Source organism: Leiobunum rupestre, chromosome 10 (assembly GCF_980474605.1).
Source record: "Leiobunum rupestre chromosome 10, qqLeiRupe1.1.hap1, whole genome shotgun sequence".
NCBI classification, from domain to species: domain Eukaryota; kingdom Metazoa; phylum Arthropoda; class Arachnida; order Opiliones; family Sclerosomatidae; genus Leiobunum; species Leiobunum rupestre.
In genome coordinates, this window is record NC_143393.1 from 7,283,815 (window position 1) to 7,304,638 (window position 20,824).

A 20,824-nucleotide genomic window follows, 5' to 3' on the forward strand; every position below is an offset into this window, starting at 1 on the left:
ACCAACAGCGATAATTTTGTGAAAGAAAATGCGGAATTGTACATCGGAAAGACAAGATATTACTATAGGAAAAAATGATTTGTTTTTCTTTGAGCATTCTGTTTTTTATAATTGCCTTATTAAAAATGTATTCTTAATAAACAAGTACTCTTGATATAATATTACTCATCATTCAATTTAATCAAAAGTTACACATCAACAAAAATAAACTAGCAAACCACATAACTTGCATGGAATATCCTTAATTCTTAAGACACTGATTTTTGCTGATAGCTCAATCTCTTTTATAGGAATACTTATGCGTGGTACCATGTCAAATTCCTTAAAAAATGAAATCACCAGTCACAAAAATGTAAAAAATGTCGACATTTTAGATATAACTCCAGTATCTATCAGAAGAAAAAGTTTATTAACACAGCTTGAGTCTTTCAAACAAAGCGTTTCTTTTTTTGAAAAACCTCCTCTTAAGATACGAGAACTAATATGCTTGGCAATTGATTCATCCATTGACAAGCGACTAACGGTTACTGAAATATATGATTATATAAGTAACACATTCCCATACTACAAGAGTGCGGACAATAACTTTAAAAACTTAATTAGGGTTACACTTTCATCCAGTGGATATTTCTCTAAAGAACAAAATAGTTTAAGAATGTCATTTTGGAGGAACAAATATTAAATTAACTACCAAAGTAACGTAGTTAATATTTGTAAAATAAAAGTATTCTTTGTAAGCTTCTCTGGTTGGTATGTTCCTATTGAAACTGCTATTTTATTTTTAATTAATGTTTTAAGAAGTATGTTATATACTTATTGTGAAATAAACAAGCCATGTGCACAAATATCATAGAGTGAGACAACAATTAATATTTCCTTTTAGGCAGACAAAAATGACCTACACTCTAACTGGATAAATAAGTTGAATACTTTATATCACTGTTGTATAGTTCATAGAAGAGAATATTTTAAGTCTTCGTTACTTGTTGTGCCACGCAAGGGACCAAGTTTTAATCAGAAACGATCATTGAGGGAAATGATGTGTGCAAGCATTTTATCATCTCCAGAATACAAAATGACTGTAGCCCAAATGGCTTCTTACATATCCCAACAGTATCCAGAATGGAAGGATAAATACCAAACGATAGTTTCTCTAAAAAATAATATTATGTCAACGCTAGTTATCAACAAAGACACTTTTTATAAAACTAACCCAACTTCTGGAACATCGCAAACGGTTTTCCCAATACGAAATATGTGGTCTCTTAGGAATTAAAAGAGATTTGCTTAAAATTATTTATGTAGCTGATTAAATATTTTCACAATCATTTATAAGTTCAAAAAAATTTGAATGCTTTAAAGTACTTGTATGGTTATATGACATTATTTGTAAAACAAAATTTGCAATAAGCGTCTCGTCTCTTATTTCAACCTTTTTTGTTTTAGTGATGAAGAAAAACCCAAATACAATTTATGAAAGTGAATTGGACAATAGTAAAGTTATGTTGACTACAAATACCAATAAGAGAGAAAGGCGGTATTCCTACAAAGAAATGATTGATTATGTTATACGATCGTCTCCTATGGAACGAATGACAATTCAAGAAATCTATGAATACTTTGAAAAAATGTTTCCAGATTGTACTGTAAAAGATGCCAGAGTGTGGAAAGGTTATATTCGATCTAATTTAAGTCGTAAAGATTGCTACTCGAAAGAAAATTTATCAATTTGTGGTCCCTTTTATTGGAGTATCAAAAATAAAGAAATGAGATTCAACTTTTGAAATTTGATTATAAATAATAATTTTTTAGTTTGTTTAAAGGGCAGAATTAAAGAAATTTTAATCTTCTTTGTTTATTATTGTGAATAGAAGAAATTTTATTGTGTAAATGCAGTATAGCTTACTATAATTTTTGTGGTTTATAGGCTACTACTTCACTTATCCAACACTTCAAAATTTGGAATTTGAAGTGAACCAACAACAAAATGTTTTGGGTAGCACATTCCTACCCAAATTGTCATATAAGAAAATGATTGACGAAGCCATAAACTCCTCCCTTGAAAAACGAATGACTACTCAACAAATTTACAAGTATTTTGAATTAAAATTCCAAGAATGCATTAAAAAAGACCAGTGTACATGGAAAGATAATATTCGTGCAAATTTATCCCGCAAAACCTGTTATTATAAAGATGATCTCCCAACAAAGTCACATCAATCTTTTTCTTGCTATTGGCATATATTACCCATCACTTAGGTATTTAAATAACATTTTAAGCAGATAAATTGTTGAATTGTGCTACATTGGGTATGAAAATTTACAACTAGAATCTATTGATATGGCCATTTCATATTCCTACGAAAAACTCTTATTTACCAAAGAAAAATGTGCTTTTATTCAACATTATTTTCACTGAATGTGCTGCTACTCGAAACAAAAAGCAAGTTTACAGAAGAAGTGTTTAAGTCACATAAAGCGTGAATAAACATTACTATAATTTAAAAGGATGAATTTTTTTTAACTTTGTAATTGCTTTATAACGTATCTTTGGTCAGAATCTCAATGTATACAGCTTTAAATAAATAATTTTCTTGGGTAAATCATGTTTTTGTTGTATTTTTTTTAATTTACACAACTTTGATTGTGTTTGTGCGTGTATCAATTTTTAAAGTTTCTTCCTTTTTTTCAGATAACATTTACAGGGACAAATTAAGTTATAAAGATATAATTGACATGGCTTTGGATAATTCTACTGATAAGTGTTTGAATATCCAAGATATTTATGAATATGTTAGAAATATTTTCCCCCACCGAACAGAAAAAGTCAATTGGAAAGATCATATTAGGGCTACATTAAGCAAAAATAAAAATTGCTATACGAAAGTTTTACTTACCAATAATTCTCTTAACTGCAGAAGTTCTAATTATTGGATGAAAATTAACGAATAAATTTCAGAGATTCTGTCCTTATAAATTTAGTATACTTTATAAAATAATGCATTTTTATCAAAATATTTCTTATTTTGTTCCTATGAATTTTCTTAGGGACTATGTTGAGATTATATTTTGCTTTTCCACCCCATAGTCTAGACAATATGATAGAGATGATTGAGATACTGGTTCCCGAAACTTACAGCTTCCAATGTGATAGAAACACAAGCTGGTGAGGTTGCCTCATTCACCCGATGGGGAAACACTAGACTAGTGCCAGCATATCACAACATAGTCATTCTAATTGTAAAAATAATAAAAACTTTATTATATTTTATAAAAAAAATCACACTTTAATCAAAATATTTTGTATTGAAATATCATATGTTTAGAATATGGGATTTAAATCAAATTTATAATTAAAGTTTTAGTTAAATTAATTTAACCAAATAAAATAAAATTAGTTGATTATTAGCTTAGAAATTATAGTTTAACTTAGTCAACTTTTTTGTTGTCAATATTTAAAGTCATTAAGATTATTCAAAACTGAAATTTAAATATTTAACTGGATTTGTACAAATTTATATTGAAATAAATTTTTTATCTTATCATATAGCCAGAACATTTCATTTTATTCTTATTAGAACATATGTACTATGATATTTTAAGAGCTATTTGCAAATGCTGTTGAATTTTATTATAAAAATAAAAAAGCGATATAGAAGCAGTTGAAGAATTCTTTGAAGAACTCTACGTGAAATAGAAACATAATTGGTATAGTATATTTTTTTGGCTGATAACTTATGCCAGCGTTTTAACTGATTTATACTGATATTTTATTTGCAAATTGTACTTTTTTGTTTGAAGTTTTAATAAAATAACTTATCTCGAATTGTTTATTACTTAATTAATTGAGCTACATTATTTTGGTATCTTGATGTTATAGTTATTCTTAATATAAATAATTTTTCAGGTGAAATACTTGGCTATTATGATACAAGCTCCCATCTTTACACCCATTCATCATACTACAAACAAAACTCTACAGATTATTTTGCACCAGTACCTAAAGTCATGGAAAACTACATTTTGCCTGAAGTTACACCTAACGTTTCAACAGAAAGCTGGAGAATTAATAAAAAGGGAATTAGATTGATCAATAAGTTTTCATACAAAGAAATGATAAAAATTGCTCTCAATTCTTGTCCAGAACAGAAAATGACTGCCAGTCAAATTTACGCGTATTTTAGGCAACATTTTCCTGAATGTACTCAAAAACTGAATGATACATGGAAAAAAGACATCACTGCAGTACTGAGTAAAAGCAAAAAAATCTTTATCAAAGAAACTAACAACACTAGTGTTATTGGGGGTAGATTGCCACATTTTTGGAGAATAAGAACTGATAAAGATTAATACCGTATTTTCACTGTAAAAATACTAGATGTTTTAATTTGGAAGTTGAGTGATTTTTCTGTATTATCTATTATGTGGTTTCTTTTTATTGTAATATATATTGGTTTTATATTTTAAAAATTGTATATTTTGTGTATAAAAGATATGAACTTTCAAAGCTATTTGGGTCCCTTTTACTATAACTTCATATTTAAACAGAAGTATATAGTCTCATATAAAGAGAAATATCCGCTAGTATTTTTTTCTTGAAATGTGTACATTTCCAATTTCCCTGCAGTTTTTAGATTTTAATTCCTGAAAGAAGACGTAATATATTATGAAATATGTCATAGTGGTTTTCAAAAACCATTACATTGAGAATGTGTGGTTCATAAAGAAAAATCCCTACGCTGTGAAGTTAAACAATTTAACTCTTGAGTTATTTATGGATGTGCTTAACAGACGAATAACTATTTAATAAATAAATAAATATTGTAAATTTTCAACCGTGATTTGGTGTATGCTTCCAAGCCTTCGATCATTTGCAGGAAATTTAGTATGCGAAGGTACACGTTTCACTTTTATGGGCTATTTGGCTACTTCTTTTCCATGAGATATAATGTATACTTCTGGTTTAAAGTATTAAAAATGATTTGCATGGTGTACACATAATTTGAACCAGTATAATGACAAGTATTCTTTTTTGTGCAGGAAATATGGAAACTCTTTCTATAGATGAATCTAAGATGTTAGTTTATTCATTATATCCTGAAATGAAACCTCCATATTCCTTTAGAATGATGATTATCATGGCAATTAACTCTTCACCCCAGAAGTTGATGTATTTAAGTGATATTTATTCTTTTATTTTAAAAAGGTTTCCATTTTACCAAAATGATATCATTAAGTTTAAAAATAATGTTCGTAAAACACTGAGTCGAGAAAAAAATATATTTATGAAAAATGATAATCATCACTGGGGAATAATAACTACGTTCGAGACTTTAAAGGGAATGATAGCTTCAAAATAGTTAGAGTTGAGAAATTTTTATTGAAATGATAATGTCCTGGACAAGATCACAAGTAAAAATTACCAGTAATACATTCGCATATTCATTAATCTGGAATTTTTTATCATGCTATAAATTATTTACAATTATAATCCATCGCTTTGTGTACATACTATATAAAATGGAAAAAAAAATGTTCCCACATCATTTTGTTTTTCAAAAAATAAAGTTAACATTTTTTACTTTAATTTCCTTAAATTGTTCTTTCAGTATGTGTAACTTATATTGAAACTTACCCTTTGAGTAATAAATTTTTATTTTGACTCTGCAGGCAGTAAATTTGCAAATACCATCATTCAGCCTCATCCATCTTATAAAGATCCAACTATAAAACCTCCTTACAACTTCAAATCATTGATTGTGATGGCAATCAAAGCATCTCCCAATTGTAAATTAACTGTACAGGATATTTACTATTATATCACTAAGAGGTTCCCGTATTACAATGCTAATTTCAATGCTGGTTTTAAAAACAATATTCGTAAAACTTTGAGCACTAACAGACAAGATTTCTTCAAAGAAGTACCTGTATTTAAAGGTATTAATTTTAATGAACATAGAAATCATTTTTGGACACTGTCACCAATCACTTTTCAACAAGATTTTTCATTTTAATTATAAAATTAATTTAAATCAATTTGCCCCTCATAATTTAAAGAATAAAACACTTGTTTTTATTTAAGAAATTTATTTATTCAACCTACATAATAGCCTTTGAAAATATTTTTAAATGTGCTATTTATTTTCATCTCCCAAAGGCAGAAAAAGATGCTAAAAGTATAAAAAAAATTGAATTGTCACTTGAATGGGTTATTGAAGAACAAATATTTATTTCAAATTCAAGTATATGTGACTGCTGTTATGTCTACTTATGAATTTTTTGGTTTAGTTCAATTTGAAAAATATCTAATTGATTCCAGAAGACGATCATTGAAGACAGGTATGTTTAATGATTATGCCCTTACATAAAACAATCTGTAAGCTAATAAGAAATATCACTAATTAAAATTTTTCAGAAGATTTTTTACGACTAGTTATGGCTATAAATGAGAAGGATATTGAAAAGTTCACTTTAAATCCCCATATTAAACCCCCTTTTTCTTATAAATCAATGATTTTTCTCGCTTTGTATACTTCTCCTTCAAAACAACTGAGCTTAAATGCTATATATTCTTTCATAATGAAAAAATTTCCATTTTACGCTAACCAAAATAAGACAGTTCAAAATACAGTTTGCCAAACCCTTCATCGTGAAAAAGAATTATTTTTCAGAAATGAAAATAATCTCCTCTGGAGTTTAAAATCTGATTTTTTTTTTACAAATGAGTGATTACATGAGTAGTTAAAGATGTTCTACAAACCACCTTCCACAATTTTATCGACCTTTTTTACTATGTTTTAAAAAATTTTGTTTATTCCAATTCACAAATGTATCTGTATTTATTAAGTTTGTAATAAAAACTTTTTTATGTTAAAACCTTAAACTTGTAAATTGATTGATTTTAGGCATTGTATAGTAGCAAAAGTAAGTAGGGGAGAAAGTTGAAATGTTTTTGAATGAGTGCAAGAAAACGTAACTCCATGAGCCGTTAGAATTGCTGGAAACTGGCACCCTTCTCTTCTAGATAATTTGAGTAAAGTTTTGAAATTCTTAATGTTTAGGCTCAGTTTTTCTTTTCGGTGTAATAGTCACAAGCCAGATTTCCCGCATGGTACTGATTAGTCCCAAATAGGATGTAACCAGTCTATCATTGGATTTTCTGGCTATTTTATTTGGTTTTTTACCCAAAGATCTATTTGGTTCGAGTTTCAGGTCTTTATGTTTGCTCTAAGATCTATTGGTACAAGTTATTTTTTTAATTTCTTCAAATTTCTTTAGGGTTTAGCTTATTTTTCACTTCATTATGGACTATTCTAACTATTAACGTATTTTATCACTCTAGATAATTTGAGGCCTTGTTGATAAATAATACCAAATAAGCAATTATGGTATTTGATTGCTTTCATGTAAAATCTCATTTTAGCAAATGAATTGGATAAGTTCCTCCCTCATTTACTTTTGATAGTAGCTAAGATATGGTAAAATTAATCAGTCTTTTATAAAGTGAAACGAATTTATTTACATACCAATTAAGAGAAAAAGATGTGCCACCATGGTAAATATATCAAAGTACCAGTAGTTAAAGTAAAATTTACAGACAAAAATTATATTGATCAGTTAAAATACAAAATTAGATAAAAACACATTTCAGAATTAATATAACTTAAAACCAGCGTAAGCTGATTTTATTGCCTGTAGTGTATGTGCTTTTTTTAAATGATTTTTTATTAGGTCTATAGAGTGAAACCACGCCGAGCATATTTTGCATTGAATAACTCCGCAATTTTTATCAATAGCAGTTTGTTTTTCTAAAGATGACTTTGCGTAGAAAGTGTCAGTATACACTGAGCAATTGAAGTCATTCATATCTCCATTATCTATAAAGAAGTAAAATTGTCAAGAATTTAGAGATATGCGTTAATGTTTACACTTTAAAGAATAACAATGTTAAACTCCCATTGTAAAGGCCTATTAATGAATCAGGGAAACTAAAAGTTAATTTCAAAAAAGGACTAATAGGTTAGAGCAAGATGAAGTATTAAGTACACACTGCTGATAAAATGTAAATTTTTATTGAATAAAAAAGAAAATGAAAGTAATTAAAAATAAAAATACAAAATGAACTGAAGCAATTTTGAATTAAAGGACCACAGAATCATTTGAAAAATTGACCCTAATTTCAAGTGGCCTTTCCTCATGATAGCAGGTGTGACCAATCAAATAACTGATACTATGTCCCTTTATCCATCTAAAAACATTTTTCAAATTTAAAATGTTTATGCTCCATGTGATACTTTAAATGTTCATTTCGACTGTAAGTGGAACCACAAAGTTGACAAGTAAAACGTCCAAGTTTTTTATGTATAGATTTTATATGTCGGTTTAGAGCTGCTCTAAAAGTGAATTTATAGCCGCAAATTGAACAAGTGGTAGTGCTCATATCTGAAAAAGAAATACAACTTAGTATCATTGAAAATGGTATCTCAAGATTTTTGAGTAAGACGATAGCAAGGTTTAATAAAATTATCAATTTCATTTTAATACACTTTTTATTTAAATACAAATTATGATTCATTTTTATGTAATTTTAATTTAATCTTTAAATTAATGAACAAATTTCTCAAAGGAGCATCACATTCTGTAAGAGTTTTAGGAATCCCGAAAAATCTCTTAACTTTGGGATATTGTATGACTAGATTTTGAATTAATCCAAAAGTGCTGGAAGTAGCCCAATAAAGACAGACGGATGACGGCATAGTTGCTGCAACTGGAACAAGTATAATGATGACACCACGCATTATATTTTTGATCCACCTTTGAAGTCTAGTAGCAGTGGTAAGCTGAACAAGTGCATGTGTTTCCAATGTTATTAAATTTATTATACCAAACAGAATAGGCAGGGCTAAAGTTGAGTCAATAATTGTGAGGTCTGGAAACCATAGCAAGCCTTCAGTCATTAGCTCAGTGTGAGCTTTTTGAACATTAACATTTTCATAATTATACAAAAGTGATAAATTCCTCAAGCTCAGTGACATACAAAACCAGATTGGCAATTGGATATACACAGCGATAATTCCTTTAGCAGGATGGCAGTTTTCACGAATTACTAGGTTTTGGGTTTGTTTTTTCAAGCTACGTTTAAATAAATTATTGGCTGATTTATCATCTAATTGAAATTTCTGAACAGCTAATGGCATTTCTTTGCTTATTTCCTTTGCTAAAGTGTTAATTTCTGGCTTTAAGTTTTCAAATTTTGCTAAAATGTAGCTCTGGTAGATTGCCAAAGGAAACGTTGTAAGTAAACGTGTTCCAACCACTGTGCAAATAATAGTAGACCACCATGGTAGTCCAGTTAAGTCGTGTATTTGGATAAAAGCTTCTTGGGTCCACTTGATTGGAGGTGAATCAATAAAATATGGTTTGTAAGATAAATATCGTGGATTTGGGAAGGAAAATTTGCTAGGAACTAAAATATATGTATCTTTAGGTACATAAAACTTATTTCGTAGGTGTAAGATCGAACAGCCTGGCCTAAGCACAAAAACATTCGACAAGACTTTACTAGTATTCATAATTAGCAATTACAGTTTAAAAGAAATCATCCATAATAAATTACTATTAATACTTATTTTTAATTTTATTTGATGTGAAAGCAGACGACCTAAATTAATCCTATGCCAACTTTCGGCGTTCGGGTTATTTATTTTACCCATTGAGTTGGTTGGGAATATAGTACTTCTAGAGCCAAAATTTGTATTTCATGGCTGGGGCGTTTTTTTGGAATCGAGTACGAAACAAAAGTTATCATTAGTCGGTGGCGTCATCTATCGCAAGTTAGCGGTAAGAATAATTTGAGCCAGTAGCGCTATTTACCACTAAACGAGTATAAGCAGACAACATTTAAATTTTTTTTTCTCCAAAAATAAGAAAGACTTTATTGGTGTTTATGGCAGCGGAGGCCTTCACACCATGTGCATCATACAGAATTAGACTACAAATTGAAAGTATATACCATAGAAATCTCATAGGTAACTAGAATGCTGCCGCCTACGGCCGAGCTTGACGCCAGTTCGCCTTGAACCTATAGCGCGAGATAGGTGACGTCATTCTCTCTGGTGACATTAAATTCTTGGCAGAACCACTCTTTGAGCTCTGATTGGCTGAGATCTGGCTATCGTCTGCCACGGCGTTTGGCCCATTTGCCAGTTACACGGCAGCATTCTAGTTACAAATGAGATTTCTATGGTATATACAAACAGCGATAAAACGAAAAATACACAAACCAAAAACGAATGCCCACGGCGCGGAGCAGATTACACACGTCCGAAATAATCGGTAGTACACCTCGAGAAAAGGCCATACGGAGACCCGATACAGAGTGGAGAAAGTCACCTGCCGTAAGCGACGCCAAAAACAAATGGCGGGGACCGCTAGCCGCCCGACATTCAAAAATAATGTGGTGAAGCGTCTCTATCGCCGCGCACTGACCGGAGCGACACACCGAAGACGTTCTTAAGCGAAAACGGAAAAGCACCGCAGCAGTTGGAAGCGGGTCACAGCTAACACGTGCTACTATCGAGTCTTGCCAACGTGGCAACCGAAGACCCGCAATACAGTCCCGTGACGGATCAGTCTTGTACCACCCGACGCCCCGAGCCGAAACAAAGTGGTTCCATGAAACCTGCCAAGAGTTCGTAACCAGAACCGAAACCCGTGTTTTAAGGTAGCTTTTGGTGCGAGGCAAAAAAACCATCGGCCGCGCAGGATGGTCGATAGCCGCTACCATAGAAATCTCATAGGTAACTAGAATGCTGCCGCCTACGGCCGAGCTTGACGCCAGTTCGCCTTGAACCTTCAGCCAATGAGATACCGTAGAGTGGTTCCGCCAAGGAGGATAATAATCCTCCTTGGATCCGCTACTAAAGCGCTAGATAAGTGACGTCATTCTCTCTGGTGACATTAAAATTCTTGGCAGAACCACTCTTTGAGCTCTGATTGGCTGAGATCTGGCTATCGTCTGCCACGGCGTTTGGCCCATTTGCCAGTTACACGGCAGCATTCTAGTTACCTATGAGATTTCTATGGCCGCTACTGTGGCACATTTGTCCGCCATCTCGTTCCCTGGGATACCGGAATGAGCCGGACACCACAATAGTTTAACACGCCCGGGGTAACCGTGACAGAGGCTCCGGAAACGTAGCACTTGAGGGTCAAGGCCGTCCCCCAAAATCATAGCCAAGGCCGATTGGGAGTCGGAGCATACGACAATGTTCCCGAGACCTTCACTCAGGGCAGGAAATAAGAAATTAAAGTTATCGGACATTTGTCCAGTGACCCCCCTCATTCTAAAAATTTTATCGGACATCGTCCAATAATTTTAAATTTTTTATTTTGTAGAAAAAAACATTCCCAGTTTATTGAAAAAGTTATCGGACAAATGTCCAATGACCCCCTTAGATTTTGAAAAAGTTATCGGACATATGCAAAATTTATCGGACAATGTCCAGTGTCCTGTGCTTATTTCATGCCCTGCCTTCACTGCGAGCGAAAGCCACCGCTTGATTAATGGCAAAGAGCTCCACCGTGTTAATCGGGTGGCCCGGATCCACAACGAACGGACGAGCGACATCGCGATCAGGAATGCAGAAGCTGGCGCCGGCACAGCTGGATACGTCCTGGAGGGAGCCGTCGGCATATATGACCACGGAATCGCCGGCCATGGCATGGAGTTCGTAAAAGGAGAGCTGGCGCAACTCGACATCCGAGAACTCTGACTTTGAGGAGCGCAGCCAGCGACAGTTGACGTCCGCCTGGACAGGGGTCCAAGAAGGAAGGGAAATAAGTCTGGGAGAAGGAACCAAATCATGAAGCCAGTCAAGATTAAGAGTGACAAGTTGACGCCAGTATTTGAGGATCGTTGGAGTATTATGTATCGTCCAGAAGTGTTCAAAGTGACTGAGAGTGGCCACCGAGCCAGTAATGTAGCGCCTGTAGTAGTCGGGAGCATCGGCGGCTGCGGCCAGGTTGACAAACTGCATACCAAGCAGATCTCTTTAAAAGATAGGTGACGCCACCGACTAATGCGAACTGTACATGAGCAGGGCAGGAAATAAGAAATTAAAGTTATCGGACATTTGTCCAGTGACCCCCCTCATTTTAAAAATTTTATCGGTCATCGTCCAATAATTTTAAATTTTTTTATTTTGTAGAAAAAAACATTCCCAGTTTATTGAAAAAGTTATCGGACAAATGTCCAATGACCCCCTTAGATTTTGAAAAAGTTATCGGACATATGCAAAATTTATCGGACAATTTCATTACCTGTACATGAGTCATGATTTCAAGAATGGTTCCTCAAGACCGCAGCCACAGCAGATATAAATTGTGGCTCCGTGAGTTTTTTCTCTTCGTTATACGTAAATTTGACTTCATACATAATAATACTGGCATTTTTATATAATTTTTGCCTCATTCGTTTCGGTCGCGAATAATTTTTGAGTTCGTATACCGTATACCATAATCGCGTGCGTGAAAGCTTCTATCCTTACTCCCTGTCCATATACACCAATTTGATCTTTTGTGATTTTGCCCCCCCCCCCCTTCCCATAATTTGCAATTTTACATCTGGCAACGCTGATTATGTATGTTCTTTCACATTATTTCCCGGTCATTTGACAAGTAATTTTATAATTTCATTTCGAATTGAAGTTGGTTTCTTTAACAGTTATATTTTCATTGACGAAATTTGGAACCCGAATTTAACATTGAAAATATATTTAAAAGCTTACATAAGTTCGTAATTACTTTATTACCATTGGTTTTTTTGCTAAGGCTTATAGTACCGTCCGGCGTCCATGTGGGCTTGGATTAATAATAGGACTACTATTAATCCAAGATGTGGGCATTGCAGCATGATTAGAGACTTGACTTTTCTTACCTTAGGAAAAAAATCAATATTAAACCATAATTATACCAGTGAACTATTTTCATATTTGCCACTGTAAAAACCAGTTTCTTTATTAGTTATGTCAGAAGAAGTTACGAAGGAAAGTCCAGAAAAGTCTGTAAATGTAGATCCTGATGAAACCAAGGAAATTTCGGAACAATCGAAACCTGTTGAAACAACCAAAGGTTCTGGTAAAACAGACCATGATCTAGACCAAAAAATTATTCGTCAAATTGAGGTACAATTCTTGTTAGTTATTTAAAAAAGTCGATATTAATAATTTTTTTTTGTGAGTTTAGTATTATTTTGGTGACCATAATTTGTCTAAGGACAAATTTTTGAAAGAGCAAATTAAAAATGATGATGGATGTGAATAATCATTTACTTTTAAAATTATATTTCAAAGTATATCTAAATTTTAAATTTTTTTCAGGGATTTCGTTAAAGCTTCTCGTCACTTTTAAACGATTAAAGGAATTATCAACTGATTTTGAAGTTATAATTAATGCGTTAAATAAATCAAGTGCAAAACTAATTGAGATCAGTGAGGATAAAGAAAAAATTCGTCGGGATCCAAATAAGCCCTTATCCGATTCCACAGAGGAGGAACAGAAAAGATCAGTTTATGTAGTAAGTGAAAGTTTTAAATACTTAAAACCAAACCTTTACTTTTACTTGAATTGTCTGTTTTCTAAATTCAGAAAGGATTTCCATTGGATTCCACTTTGGATCAATTATTGGACTTTTTCAGACCATATGATGTAGGGCATGTTTTCATGCGGCGTCTAAGGACCGGCAAGAATGAAGGTTCATTCAAAGGTTCTGTGTTTGTACTCTTCAAGACGGTTGAAGAGGCGGAAAAGTTTTACAAAACTGAAGGACTTAAATATGAAAATAAAGATTTAGTACTTGAAAGAAGGTAACTTATTCAAAGTATTTAAAAGGTTTTATAATAAAAAGGCACTCAATATTAGATTAGAGTACAAGAACAGAAAGGAACTACAGTATCAGGAAGTTGTGAAACAGCGACAGGAGAGAAAAGACTTGAAGAAGAAAACCAGGTCCGAATCTAACGGCGATTCTAAATCTGAAGAAGCTGATGAAAATAAAGTAATTTATTTATTTTTATATTAAGTTAGAAGTTTGCGTCTGATTATAGTGAACATTTTTTTATAGTTTGATCCAGAAAGTTTTGAAAAAGGTTGTCTATTGAAACTTGTTGGTTTGGGAAATACCACAGGTTGGGAAGATATTAAAAAAACCTTTAAAGCTCACGCAGAAGTGGCGTATGTTGAATATTCTCGGGGCCAAACTGAAGTATGTTTCAATTTTATCTCTGTATAGCATTTTTTACCATATTAACGAAATTTTTAATTAGGCTATTGTTAGGTTTACTGACAATGTTGGCGCGAAACACGCATTAGAAGAATCCAAAACGTTAGTTGATGATGAAAAAAAATTAGTAATTTGTGACAGTGAAATTCAAGCTGCAATTTTAGAAGGTAAGCAAGAGTTTACTTTATAGGAAACTCTGTGAATGTTCATTGTTCAGTAACATTTGCCGGCACCAGATGGAGTATGGATTCCCTCTGCATTGCCCTGTACTGCTAGAATAAAACTCCAATAAATTGTCTCTTAACCAGAGGCGAGTAAAAGCCAGTTCACTTAATTCATATCTCAGCCACAAATTAACAAGTTGGCAAGCCAAAATATACCTCTCCACGTAAGAGTTTGCATTTGAAATTTTTATTTTCAATATAGCAATGTGAAAGTCAGTGGCTCAGCGGTAAACAATCTGCCTGCTAAAAATATGAGATGGGTTCGAATCCTGGTAACAACCTGGTCACAACCTGGTTATATTTAAATAATTATTTAATTCATTAATATAAAATATTATAGAATAAATTGACGTTAAACCGTTTATAAAAGCGTCGGTGGTTCTGTAGTAGAACACTCAAATCCTGGTCACCGAATTTGTTTGTGTTCAATAGACAAGCTGCAACATTTGAATTTCTTCTACACAATAATTTAAATTGAACACGAAATCCTGTTTTATTTAAATAAGAACCAAAAACTAAAACTATTAACTATTAATATACGCTTCCGCTTTAGCTGAATTTCTAATTTTCAGTGAAGCGTAATACCACCCGACGCTTTCGCAAATTGATAATAAGATGTATACTGTGAGCATTTGGTGGAAACCCTGCCATTGGGAAGCTTAGACGTTTACTGTAACCCTAAGCGCTCGGTTCGTCCCAAAAGTAAAAAAATAGAAGTTGGCGAGAAGAAACCCCGTACTTACAAAACACAAACACGTCACAACACAAACACGCTACAAATAACATTACAAAAACACTAATTCGAATACAGGCGTTTTAATAAAAATAAACACTTTCTCAAAATTCAAGAAACTGTGAACGCGGTTTTTACAATTCGTCCTGATATTGCAAATGCGTTTCCACAGCCAGACACACACACACAGACACTGTAATTGTAAAACCTCCTAGGGAACATAAGTACCTTGGAGAGGTAAAATGTAAGAGATTAAACATGTTTAGATTTTAGAAGAGTTGAAACTATATTAGATAATATAAAAACAATTTATAAATGTTCAGAACAATGGCTAAAGTGTGACTTAATACACCAATTTTAAATGATTTTTTAAAATAATTAAGGTTCTATATTGGAAAGTGCTCTGAACAGATTTTAAATTATTACCTATTTAATAAAATAAACCCTATTCATTTATCTTGCATCATTCTAAAAAAAAAATTGATTTTAAACTTGTCAAAATGCATAGTTTTGAGTGGCATTGCCAAGTTTTTTTTTAAAAAATGCACTGAAGAAATTTGAGAATATATATTATAGTTTTAACTCCAAGTAAATAATTATTCTATTAAAAACCAAATGGGACATAAATTGTTAGATTCCCAGGGTTTCCCCTTAAATTTCTATGAAATCATTTCTAATAATAATATTTTAATCATAACAGGTGAAGAAGAAATTGAATTTTGGAAGAATCTTCACCAGATGAAACAAAACAGGAATAAGAGAAACCATTCGAGAAGTATGCGTTGGGTTTGTGGTTGTAGCAAAAAAAAATTAAAAACCTTTTTACTGTCTTAGATTCAAGAGGAAGGGGTAGAGGTAGAGGATCATTCAGGGGAGGAAGAGGATTTCATAATGGTATGTTTTGTATCCACATTGTTTACTGCAAAGGTAAACCTTCAGTTTTGTTGCAACCTCACTCAATGTCCCTGCTACAGGCAAGGTGGCGAAGTGGTTAGCTTTCTTTCCTCGCAGCGAAAGAAGCCTGGGTTTGATCCCAGCTTGGGGAACTGGGTGAAATATCAGAACAACTGCTTTTGTGTTGAGTTCTCTCGGGGCTGTTAAAGTGGTTTTCCTCTGAGTACTTCAGTTTCCTCTTTCCATAAAAACTGGTAGAGGCTTTAAAGCCATAGTGAGTGTTAGGGAGGCTAGTGGTTTTCTGTGGCAGGGCTAGACTATACCCTCACATTAGGTTTAAATTAATAATAATCAGCTAAGCGAATACCCATGAAACCACACATGCGTTAGTCAACTAGTAACTTGTGAAGCGAATTACCAGTGGGACGGTTGAATCATCGTGGTTAACAGGGCCTCATGCCTGCTAGCAGGTTATAATTTATTATTCTAAAAACCAGGGACATAAGCTTGGGGTGAAGATTTTTATCCATTGGTATGTTTGTAATGAATTTCTTTGCTTCAATGTTTTTTAGATCGTAAAAGGAGAAATGACAGGAGTGAAAACGACAGGCCTGTAGCCAAAGAAGCCAAAATGGAAAAACCGTAATTTTTTTACATTAAACAAAAATAAAAATCTCAGCCAACAAAGTGTGAATTTATTTTCTTCATTAAGTTCATTTCCAAACTTCAATTTTGAAATTGCAGGAGGGAGGACTGTTAAAGCTTATCTTGGTTTTTTATAGTAAGGAGGATATTATCCCCTGTCAATGATTCCCCCAAAAACTTTTTTATTTTTCTTATTTGTGTGGTTTTCCAAGGATTTACTATAAAAGATATTCCTCATAAAACGATATCATTGCCACCCGAAAAGAGATCTTTTACCTATTTAGTTCCAAAGATGTACCTAAGCATCTTTTATCTTCAATTATGTTAGTTTTCAGATTCTTGCTCTTAAAACTAATTAGATTTACAGAAAATACTACCTAAGAACGGTAATAAATATATATATATATATACTATCATATGTAACATAATTAGTGATTATGTTACATATGATACTATTAATAAAGATTTGTTATTATTAAAGATTTATAAATTTTAAAGAGAGAAACGCTCTAAACACCTCTACAGCCTTCAAAACTATATATTCTAATATGGCGCCTTCGCGTAAAAAACGCGTCTCTTTTTCTTCATTTAATATTTATAAGGTAATATTTTTTAAATGTTAATCTATATTATAACAAGTTCGCCAAGAAGGCGATAATATTATTTCAAGCCCGTATTCCATTTAATGATTGATAAGAATGTTACTAAAAAAATTTTTAAATCAATTTATTTGATAAGATGCTAGACCAAAATCGTTTTTAATAGCATTTAAGGAGTTCCTTGTATTTCAAGAATTAACTTTAATAGTGAAATTAGACCTGATCTAGTAAAAAAGTAGGGAGAACCTGTGAAAGTACAGGTGTCACTTTTATGTGCGCAAAATAATAATGCCCACACATCTAATATTTTTACAAATGAATTCTCAGTTTGTCATGATACTTTTATCTGGAAAATAGTCAATATCTGTTTCATAGTTTTTAAACACAAATGTAATGTAAATTTTTATAAAAGAAGTAATAAAGAAAAATATGCAAATTTTTTATTGTTATTGTTTTAGTAATTTTTGGTTAAATATGAGATTGGGAAAAAGTGGTCTTTAACCATGCACGTTACTGCATAAATACCACTACTGGCTTAAATCAATATTGCGACTTAATCATAAAGCCTTTTAACCAATGACTGGGTTATAATGCGTAGGAGGAATGTGGCCAGCTCTTCAATCACGCAGCGCAAACTAATCTACAGCTCCTTTCCCCCTCTAGTATACTGTTAACATCAAGTCTTTATGCTACTGTAGTATTGTTTGAAGACATGTGGATTTAATATAATTCATATATATAAATCAGGTTTGAATTATAATTAAGTTAAAAATGCCTGACAATTTTTTTTGGTTTTACCTCTTTCTCAAGTAATTCCAAAATTGAAAGGGCCCCCAAAATCTTTAAGACGCCCCTGATGATATCACCTTCACCTCAGTAGCGGCCCCAAGATTTTTTACGGGTAAGCACCAAGCTTAAATTTATATCCTATAAATAAACTAAATAAAATGTGAATAGATTAATTTGAAATTTTTAAACCAATTACAAAAATATAGGCTTTTTTTATTAAAATTAGGAGGCCCTAGTTTACAATTTCAAGGCCCCTATCAAAATGTTAGGTAGGTCTGGGCCTACCCCAGCTTATTGCTGGCGCCTCTACCAAATTGACTGCCTTTAAACTGGCTGGTTACCAGTTTACCACCATCATTTGCTTGTTTTGAACTTATAGAAATGGAATTGGAATATGTATGCCGTAATAATTAGTGGAACACAACACAATTTCACAAAGAAAAAAAGTAATAATTTTAAATTTGTTAAAAATAAAATTTAACACGTATGAAATTAAAGTGTCAAAACAATGCTTTGATAGAAAAAACAAAACAAAAACCAACATTAATATCTATTATCAGAAGGATTATTATCTTTTAGTGGAACTGTGTGTACACAGTTTCACTAAAAGATAAATGAGAAAAAGGGTTCTGCTTATAGTAACCATGCTCTGATGACATTTTGAATTTTAGAATCAATGTGTAGGCCTACAGATGGTATATACATTTATAATTAGTTGAAAACAACATTACAATAAAATGGTTTGTAATAATTTTGCTTTTAATCATTTATATAAGTACAATTTCTCCAACTATTAAACCAAACTAAGGTTGATGAAAAGAAGGGAGCGATTTACAAGAACGTGTTGCGATTTCAATCGAATATGCAGTTATATTTAGTAGAATACAATAAAACAGGTAAGAAATAATATTGTTTTTAACAGTTGCTTAATTTTTTTCTTAATATCAAATCCAAATTTTCCACAAATGAATTTAAAGTTCCAAAATAATAAATAGAATGAAAGTCAATTTACAGTTGTATCTAACCACAAATTTCTTATGCCACAAACACAATCTTCATTATAATCGGCTCTACAGTCCTGTTTATGAGAAAATTTGTGGCTGCGTTGCCAATTATAGCCACACTATGTTTTATATATTGTTGGAAGGTTATAATAATGTATTTATGGTGTAACAATTACCATCTGCTTGCCAGAGAAACCACCATACATTTCTTTACAATCATATTCCCAAGACAGTTATAGAATTCATTCCAGTTGGGTTTACTGAGTCTTCTCTCCAAAGCAACAATTATAAGGTTAATTTCCCTTTCATCGATACCCGCATCAGCCATATATTTTGTAAATAATTTTTTTTAATTGTTCTGCGTCATACTCGGTTTAAATAGCTCCATTAGTTCGCTGCTTTGATAACCCGAAAAAAAAGTTATAAACAAACATTTCAAATGGCCCGCCGTTTCTAACCCAAGGCTTATATTACGACACATTCGCGGCCGCCGAATATTTTTTTTACATGACGGTATTAAACACCGCGGTGCCATTTTGATAAATACTTTTTAGTTATAATAATTATAATAAAAAAATTTCTAGGAGTACATGAATATACAAATACTATATTTTAGAAAATATGATCCGCGATCACCCGCCATACTTAAAAATTAAAAATAAAAAGGCATCGGCCAATCAATTGTTGGTACTATAGTGACGTAATGTATATAGTAATTTTTTATTGTTGACTACACAAACTAGATGTCGTACGTCACCGGCCGTAGTCACTCTTTGAGTTCTGATTTGTCGGTATTCGGTGATCGTCTGCCACGGCTGTTTGGCTATTTTCCAGTTACGCGGCAGCATTCTACCCTATGGGATATCTATGACCTGACCACCGTTATTTCCAAGGCTGGTAGGAAGCCAAGATGGGCAGATTACGTGGCGTCATCGATGAGCGGTGAAATGTAATACATTATGCCTCTTTGAAAATCAACTGTCATTTGATGTAAACAAAGGAAGGATAGATAGCGTTACAAATTCTGCCCATCTCCGCTTTCATGCATGCGGGGGGGGGGGTGAATTTACCAGGTCAAAAACAGGGGTGCCTTAACCATTGAGTTGGAAATATTAATCTAGAGATCCAATCATATCTGCTCCCCGCGAAACAAGTTTTTGAAAACTACGAATGTGCAGTCTCCTCTAAAATGACGAGAAAACGTTATCATATGACCTGTGGCGCACTCCATTATTTAAAAAAAAAAAGATCTTTTTGCCGGAAAACGCGTCTTATTTGAACCAAAGATAATATAACTACGTACCCTAGATTGGAAATCAAGCTCCTTGCACGTAACGCAGGCTCTTACTGAGTTACCGGCGGAAGTCGGAAAAAACTGCCTCTATGGAGCAGTAGCGGCGCTAAGGTTTTTTCACAGGTGGGCTAATTATTTTGTGGCCCCTAAGAATTTTGTGGCTCTTACAACCATGGAGTGTAGCTACACTCCATTTTACAAATTTAGTGACCCCTTATAAATTTTCCAGGAAGCGAGAAGAGCAAGGTCGTTTTATTGTTGCGGTTCTCGTCGCGTTTATTGGACCCCCTATGACCTTGTATCCGACCTGGAGGGGACACGTGCATGCCCGGGGTATTTCCCTAAATTCCCTTTCTTTTCT

The 20,824-nt window shown here is 32.8% G+C and overlaps 3 protein-coding genes across 8 annotated transcripts in view; 2 read left to right on the forward strand and 1 right to left on the reverse strand.

Moving 5' to 3' along the window:
• LOC149923516 (uncharacterized) overlaps nt 1–5,375 on the forward strand; it is a 38,922-nt gene extending 33,547 nt beyond the window's left edge. The window contains exon 6 of one of the 4 annotated variants that reach the window (XM_090160990.1): nt 5,041–5,375. In XM_090160990.1, the coding sequence (XP_090017116.1) occupies nt 5,041–5,360 (320 nt within the window). In that variant the 3' untranslated portion in view covers nt 5,361–5,375. Of the gene's footprint in view, nt 1–1,446; nt 1,818–1,927; nt 2,275–3,088; nt 3,109–5,040 lie in introns of those variants that run through there. The other 3 variants (XM_090160998.1, XM_090160988.1, XM_090160986.1) reach the window with 3 other exon arrangements.
• A 3,138-nt stretch (nt 5,376–8,513) lies between these two features.
• Nucleotides 8,514–9,709, reverse strand: LOC149923517 (cytochrome c oxidase assembly protein COX18, mitochondrial). Its single transcript, XM_090160529.1, has one exon. It carries the CDS (start codon nt 9,570–9,572, stop codon nt 8,565–8,567), a length of 1,008 nt encoding a protein of 335 aa, XP_090016655.1. The 5' UTR covers nt 9,573–9,709; the 3' UTR covers nt 8,514–8,564.
• A 2,938-nt stretch (nt 9,710–12,647) lies between these two features.
• La (La autoantigen-like) lies at nt 12,648–16,819 on the forward strand. 3 transcript variants are annotated; one of them, XM_090161101.1, is made up of 11 exons: nt 12,648–12,792; nt 13,024–13,184; nt 13,246–13,315; nt 13,380–13,576; nt 13,648–13,865; nt 13,921–14,056; nt 14,123–14,263; nt 14,325–14,448; nt 15,939–16,013; nt 16,073–16,132; nt 16,705–16,819. In XM_090161101.1, the coding sequence occupies exons 2-11, from the start codon at nt 13,026–13,028 to the stop codon at nt 16,776–16,778; spliced, it is 1,254 nt and encodes a 417-aa protein (XP_090017227.1). In that variant the 5' UTR covers nt 12,648–12,792; nt 13,024–13,025; the 3' UTR covers nt 16,779–16,819. The 3 variants fall into 3 exon arrangements, with proteins under 3 accessions (XP_090017227.1, XP_090017229.1, XP_090017228.1); XM_090161103.1 differs by having other exon boundaries at nt 12,716–12,792; nt 13,012–13,184; XM_090161102.1 differs by lacking the exon at nt 12,648–12,792 and having other exon boundaries at nt 12,932–13,184.
• Nucleotides 16,820–20,824: the final 4,005 nt, after the last annotated feature.

Coding starts and splice junctions, on each gene's coding strand:
- La (XM_090161101.1), top strand. CDS start 13,026: ATGTCAGAAGAAGTTACGAAGGAAAGTCCAGAAAAGTCTGTAAATGTA. Junction 13,316..13,379: donor AATTAAAAATGATGATGGAT/GTGAATAATCAT, acceptor AATTTTTTTCAG/GGATTTCGTTAAAGCTTCTC. Junction 14,449..15,938: donor TCAAGCTGCAATTTTAGAAG/GTAAGCAAGAGT, acceptor TAATCATAACAG/GTGAAGAAGAAATTGAATTT.
- LOC149923517 (XM_090160529.1), bottom strand. CDS start 9,572: ATGAATACTAGTAAAGTCTTGTCGAATGTTTTTGTGCTTAGGCCAGGC.